This window comes from Arachis ipaensis, chromosome B06 (assembly GCF_000816755.2).
Source record: "Arachis ipaensis cultivar K30076 chromosome B06, Araip1.1, whole genome shotgun sequence".
Lineage (NCBI taxonomy): Eukaryota > Viridiplantae > Streptophyta > Magnoliopsida > Fabales > Fabaceae > Arachis > Arachis ipaensis.
Window position 1 is genome coordinate 123779196 of NC_029790.2, and position 7384 is coordinate 123786579.

Here is a 7384-nt window from a genome sequence, read left to right on the forward strand (position 1 = left end):
CTAAGTGAGGAGCACTGAACCAAATATATACAGAACGCAAATGAATATGGCTAATATTTTTAACGTAAAAAAGAAAAAAAATAATTAGTATTAACTCAGAAATACATATTGGTCAATAGTCTATAATAAATAAAAAGTGCGTCTAAAGCTCAATTAAAATAATTTTATTAATTATTAATTTATTATAAATAGATATAGCATAAATGTATTTTTTTTAAAAGATATTAATACTTTATTAATTGAATAAGGTAGAAACATAGGATTTTTTTAAATAAATAAAATAAATATTTAAATTACGAATATACGTTAATTTGAGGATATTTACCAATTTTCATAAAGTGTCTTATCTCGTTTATACTGTAGACGAGATAAGTTTAACTATTTGTAAACGAGATAAAACATGAACATGTGATAATGTATCACGTTTACAAACGGGATACGTGAGAAATAGTTGTTTAGTCATGTAAATGAGATATGACAAAACTTATCTCTTTTATAGTGTAAACGAGATACGTGCGAGTAAAAAATGTTTATACAGTAAACAAGATAGAATAGGACAAAAATAACTCCTTATAAAAGGATTAGGAAACCGCTGGTATTCCTCAAAAATATCTCAATTCTTCTTTTTCTACTGTTTTTCTTCAAAAAATTTAGCAAAAATATCTAGTGACAGTGGTTTCTTTGTTGTGATGATGTATCCCAACTGTCAGATGAGAAACAATGACAGCAGGGTTATATTTGAGTATGAGAATCCTGCATTGTTCTGAACTCGAAGAGCAAATTCGTTGTTCGAGTTAAAGAGTATGATATTAACGCACGTCGGCGGTGGTAAGAGAAAAGAGGTTGGTAGAGTTGGGTATATGATGCTAGCACCGATGGGGAATGGTGTATTTTGGTTTCGTCTATTCTGGCTCGATGGCAATGAGCAAGCATGTGCGCCTTGTTTGACGTGCACGGCAGACTTATAGTTGAACAAGTGATGGAGCTTTCTGCGTAAGTTCGTGATGGTGGTGGTGGTGGTGCTGGCGGCTCAAATTTTGTACCGGATGACCCTCTGCTCACACTACGACCGTTGCACTGTGCTAGTACAGTGCAGGACATGGACGTTGAGGATGGGGAATCCGATGAAGAGTACATTGCCGATAGCCACAAAAGTGGTTCCTCTGACAACGACGAAGATAATGAGTTCATACCTGAGACTCCTGTTGATGGATCAGTTCAATACCTTTTGCCTATTCCGCGTCCAATTCCAGAGTTATCATCTGTACCCAGCTACTACCATGCATTAGATTTGGATGCAATGCACGAGGAAACTTCGTTTTAGAATATGGGGGCCGACGATTACAACACCGATGGTGGTGTGGAGTTTCAGGTTGGTCATAGATTCAGAAGCAAAGAGGCAGTGCTGCAAGGCGTGATGAATTACAGCATCCAGAGAAGTGCCGAGTATCGAATAGTCGAGTCGGATCAATTCAAGTATCACATACATTGCCGGCAATTTACAGATGGTTGTCCTTGGAGTCTCCGTGTCGCCCTCCGACAGAATTTCATATATTGGTGAGTGTTATTATATTTTAATTCATTATCTTCTTCATCGTTCTTATTTTGTTTAGATTTTAATTCGACTGTATTTAAAATGGTTAGGAAGGTGTGTGAATTCGGTGGACCACACACGTGTCTGGCCCCACCATGTCACAAGATCACCGACAGTTGGATGGCAATCTCATATGCAAAATCATCCTGCCACTCATACAGTCCAATCCATCAGTGACCATTCCTGTTCTACAGAGAACAGTGAGATAAAGCTATCACTTCAAGCCGTCATACTAGAAGGTTTGGATGGCAAAACAAAAGGCAATTGCCTAGATATATGGTGATTGGGAGGAGTTGTACAATGAGGTGCCGCGATTGCTCCAAGCGTTGCATAGTTGTCTCCCTAACACGGTATGTGAAAAAATTTAAATAACTAATCAAATCAAAGTAATTACTTATCTAACTTTGACTATGAGTAAATTATACACCTAACTCATGTTACTAACTTGCCAAATAACCTAAATTGTGTTACCTCAATATCATCCAGCCTACTCATTTGTTAAAACACTAACTCTATAAAAGTTCTCGAAATAAAATCGCATAGACTTATTAATTTAAACAATAAAGATAACACTAACCTCAAAGTCGATGGCTCCCGCAATGTGCTAACTAGCGTTGAGGCAGTTGATGTCAAGGTCCCGTGCATCCGTGCATGCCATAATGTCCGAGGAACTAATAAATATCAAGAAAACAGTGCAAGAAAGAGAGAAATGAGAGAAATGTGAGAGAAATATGGAGTCTGAAACACTGTGAACGACTTCCATTTATAGTCGCTCTCTGGACTTATCTCATTTACAGTGTAAATGAGATAAGGTTCATATCATATCACGTTTGTAAACGTGATACATTGCCATGTGTTCGTGCCTTATCTCGTTTACACTGTAAAGGAGATAAGGCACTTGATGAAAATCTGTAAATACCCTCAAATTAATGTATATTCCTAATAAAAATATTTATTTTAAAAAAATTTAGAAACATATGTTCACATTAGACAGATTGAAAAAAAAATTGAGGGACTCCCAAGAGACTTATCAATAGATGAAAGAAATAGAGATAACAAAAAGAGAAAAGCAACATTAGATGCAAAAAACTCATGATGGAAAACGGCAAGACATCCTTATCAATTCTTGATGTAGCTCTCTTAAATGCTAGAGTGCTAAAAAATCTAGCTATTTCTCTCCTTTCACACGGACTAGAGAAGTTGCAACATTATCAGCATGATATACCAAATCATTTGAAAGGCATTGGTACACTTTTTGAATTATGCAAGAAGTTGCAAGAAACAGAAAAATTAAGAACTTATCACATGGTTGATAGATTAATACGTCTTGTTTTGACTCTACCAGTGTCTACCACAACAATAGAAAAAGCTTTTTTAGCAATGAAAATTGTTAAGACAAGACTCAAAAGCAAAATGGCTGATGAATTTCTTGCAGACAATTTGGTCATCTATATAGAAAAAGAATTAGCAGCTATTTTCGACACAAATTCAATTATAGATGATTTTGAAAATAGAAAAAAACGTCGAATAGCATTTTCATGATATAAAACTGTAAGTGGTAACTTTTATATATTATTGTCTTACTTTGATTGAGATTATATATTTATTTATTTTTATTTTATCAATAGAAATAGTAATATAAAATATTTTTAGTAAATTATTAAACACCGCCCCCTAATAAATAGTTAGTCTAGCTCCGCCCCTGCTTGCTTTCTTAGTTTTACTTGGTATTTCTTATGCTTGGTTACTTTTATGTTATTGAACTCTTGTTGATTTTTATTTCCTTTAATGCAATTGATGTCTTTTTATGTTTCTTATTGTTTAATTGAGTTGTTATTGTTATTTTCTTGCATTTGGTAGTTCTAGATTTATTATTATTGCAATTTAACATGCTTTTATTTTTATGCACACTAAGTGTTTGATAAAATGTTTGGCTTAGTTTTAGAGTAGATTTTGAACATTTTTGTCTTAGAAAGAGAAATTAGGTAATCTTGAGTCATTAATACCCAATTTATGTTGGTTATCTAGAGTTGTTAGTTAATGTTGTTTCCATTAATGCTACTTATGGATTGGGATTAGCTAGGCATATTTGACTTTCTCCCGATGTTGGAGATAACGTAATAAGTTTAACTCTTGGTAATTATTGTGCTATGATTAATGACTAGGATAGAAGACCTTGATTCTCAATCCTTGCCATGAATGCCTCTTTAGTATTTGTTATCTTTAGTTGTTTGTTTTATTTTATTCTCACTTAAATTTTTGTCTTTTTACATGCAAACCTCCTTGAACCTCATAACCGATAACACGCATACCTCATTGCAATTTCTTTGAGAGACGACCTGAGATCTAATACTCTTTGTTATTATTATTGGTTTGCACTTGTGATAAACAAAATTAAACTTTGATGCAGGTCAATTGTTGGTTTGGAACTATACTTACACACTCACCCACAAACAAAAAATTAGAAACAGCCATCAACCAATCCAAATAAAATTGCATTGAATAAAATACCCACCGTCTCTCTATGAAAACAAAGCATAGAAAAAATCCCTCCACTACCCATAAAATACACCGATTCGTTTGATTTGAAGCCAGCCAATTGAATGATTGTTGGGCTATAGTACATTATAACACTAATACCGGTAAGTTGTTGGAATGCTTGAAGTCCAGCGCCACATATGAACGCAACTCTGATTTCTTTCAACTTAAATACATCACTGTATTTAACTTTGACCTTATCCTTTTGTTCTTGCTCCATGTGAGCTTCAAGAATATCTATTTCGTCCTCCAATCGAGGAGATGGGTATATCCTAGAAAGAACATTGGTGGCCTCCTCCTTCCTATTCTGCAAGTTAAAAGTAACTAAGCTTTTAATTATTGTACAAAAAAAATCAATATAAGGATTTATTTTACCCAAATTTTATAGGTGACTAATGACATAAAGTTGTCTTCATATGAAAATAATAGTTGATAATCATTTGATGATAATTTATTTAAGAAAAAAAGTACAGGAAACTAATTTTTAGTTAGCTAACATTAGTCAACTTTAGATTTTATATTTATAATTTAAGTTTTAGGATCTAGAATTTAAGATAAACAAAATAACAAAATTGGCTGATGTTAGTTTAAAAAAAATTGGTTTCCAACATTAACTTTAGTTCAACATATCAAATTATCTAATAGTTATTACCTATATTTTTTGCATAAAGAGAACTTCACATAAATGATCATTGATCTTATATCATCATTTACCTTCAAATATAGCCATCTGGGGGACTCAGGAAGAAAGACCATAAGAACCAACTGAATAACAGCTGGTGTACCTGCAATTCCAAGCATCCAACGCCATGTTCCAGGAACCTGCACACATAATTTTGCTCTTAGAAAATCAAGATGGATGAAGACAAAATTATTACTATTGGTATTGTTAGCTAAAGAGTTGGGTATGCTTACTCTAGTCAAACCATAATTGATGACAAAGGAAAGAAATTGGCCAGTTGTGATCATAAGACAATTGACACTAACTAATCCACCTCTTATTTCAGACGGTGATACTTCTGCAATATACATAGGAGCAGTAATAGAGGCGAAACCTACACCTAGGCCAACAAAAAACCGGCCAACTATGATAAGAGTGGGATTTGGTGCGACGGTGATCAAGAGTGATCCTACTGCGAAACAAATATCTGCCACAATAGTGGCAGCCTTACGCCCTAAAGAATCATTAATGTAACCACCAATGGCGGCGCCGAAAATTGCACCAATTAAGGCCATGGCAACTATTAGTTCCTGCAAACATAACAAAATGAGAACATATAATTGCTGCAAAATGGCACTCTACTCTAGTCCTACTGTGTCATAGTCATAGTTACGTGAATTCACAATTTATCTTTGTTGTCGAATGCTATATATATATATATATATATATAGCATATTCTCCTACCAATTCTCCTACCAATATATCTTTGATGTATTGCGTACCACCTACCAATTCTCCTACCAGAACATATTGCGTTTCATATAACTATATGGTCACAAGTACAAGCTACCAAATTAAAAGAAAATGAACAAAAAGACACTTTCTCTTTTACCTGAAGAAAACTACTGTTCTTTACAACTTCAAAATCATCTTTTATGTACAAGAGAGCGCCAGATATCACACCTACAAATGAAAACAAAATATATGCTATTTCATTTCTTTCTTTTTTTTCTTAATTAATGAAATGGTAGACAATACGCATATATGTATACTGTACCAGTATCATAACCAAATAGAAGGCCACCAATACCAGCTGCAAAAGTAACACCAATAATGTAAAAATTTTGGGAAAATGATATTCTGCGCTCTGGATGTTTCTCCAAATAATCAGAGCTTCCTGCTTTAATCGACACGCACATATCAGCCACCATTGTTGCTAGCTTGCTTTTATCAACTAGTTGTAAATTGCATGTTAATGCGTGAGATCTAACATAGTTTTATAGATAATAAAGTTGTTAAATTTAAAAATTTTGTTGGATTTCTTGTTCCCTTAAAAGTCGATGGGCATATATATGATAACAACATTTGTTTTTTTTATGAAGGATCAGTTTCATGTTGATGTGAACTTGCAACTAGATTACTCTCCCTTCTTTTTATTTCCTTTCCTACTTTCCGTTATTACTCTGTCACAACGAATATGTACTCAAATACCTACATATGTTAACATGATTGCTGTCATTTTGGATCCTTATATTAACTATCTTAATTTAGATTATTTTAATTCTTATGTATTGATACCATTTAATAATTTTCTATTTTTGTCTAATCAAATATATTTATAGTATTCATGAGCCTTTCAAGCTATAATCGGTGGTTATGTGAAATTTATTTGCTGATGTATTGATATGTTAGTTGGATGTCTATAAAAATCTGATTCACAGTGATATTTATTATATAAATTAAATCCAAATAATTAATACATGTGAATCATAAAAATTATTTGCATATATTTTCTTGCGAGAAATGTTAAAGATAATTTTTATTAATATTAGTTAATACTGTTAGCTAACATTTTATTTTTATATTGTTAGGAGTTAATTTTAGTATTTAAAATTTAAAATTTAGTACTTAAACTTTAAAATATTTACTAATATTAATTAAAAATAATAAATTTTATTGGTTATGGAACATTATTTTTTTGTTATACTAAGTTGAGTTGTGAGTATATTTCTTTGGTGGCTTTTTATAGTTGGTGAAAATTCTGTTATGTAATGTGATAGGCACTTATTACCTTCTTATTCAATGGTCAACAAATAGTATCTTCTGGTAAAAGAGATAAGCCGTGGATAATCACTTAAATAAAGATTAACTTAACTAACAACAACTTTATTTGTCATCTTTTTTTTTTTTGAAAGTAAGAGCTCAACACAATACAGTGGAGCGAACAGAGCTAGACAAGCAGCATACGCCTACTTAAATAACTAAATCAAACACATAAACTCCCCATGTCATCTTCGGCATAGCCATCAACAACAAAAGGGATCAACACCACTCCACTCATTAACGCTTCTCACGGTCATGTTAATGACTTCTTCAACACATCTGCTTTGATTCTGGAGAATCCTGTTATTCCTTTCCATCCATATATTCCAAATGACCGCACAAAAGCACCTCAGCCGCTGCTTACGATCCTCCTTACTCCTCGATTCCTCTGTCCAACTGAGAAAGTGCTCTTTCATCGAACCCGGATAAGACCATTGACAACCGAATCCTGATATCCAAGCACTCCACACCTACCACGTAAATGCACA

The 7384-nt window shown here is 33.2% G+C and overlaps 2 protein-coding genes across 2 annotated transcripts in view; both read right to left on the bottom strand.

The window, feature by feature from the left end:
• LOC107647625 (inositol transporter 1-like) lies at nt 1814–6004 on the bottom strand. The gene is made up of 8 exons (XM_021105668.1): nt 5851–6004; nt 5686–5756; nt 5048–5383; nt 4847–4954; nt 4154–4439; nt 2172–2265; nt 2066–2081; nt 1814–1936 (listed from the first exon to the last, which is right to left on the bottom strand). The coding sequence occupies exons 1-8, from the start codon at nt 6002–6004 to the stop codon at nt 1814–1816; spliced, it is 1188 nt and encodes a 395-aa protein (XP_020961327.1).
• The window catches only part of LOC107647624 (inositol transporter 1-like), a 6724-nt gene continuing 6608 nt past the window's right edge, over nt 7269–7384 (bottom strand). The window contains exon 6 of the mRNA XM_021105669.1: nt 7269–7366. Within this exon, the coding sequence (XP_020961328.1) occupies nt 7269–7366 (98 nt within the window). The remainder of the gene's footprint in view (nt 7367–7384) is intronic.

Bases quoted from the DNA above. Each gene is read 5' to 3' on its own strand.
- LOC107647625 (XM_021105668.1), bottom strand. From the start codon at position 6,004: ATGGTGGCTGATATGTGCGTGTCGATTAAAGCAGGAAGCTCTGATTAT. The intron at 4,440-4,846 runs GTAAATGATGAT...TTTAACTTGCAG, and splicing joins CCAGATGGCTATATTTGAAG to AATAGGAAGGAGGAGGCCAC. The intron at 2,266-4,153 runs GTAGTGGAGGGA...GATATTTATTAG, and splicing joins CGAATCGGTGTATTTTATGG to TTCCTCGGACATTATGGCAT.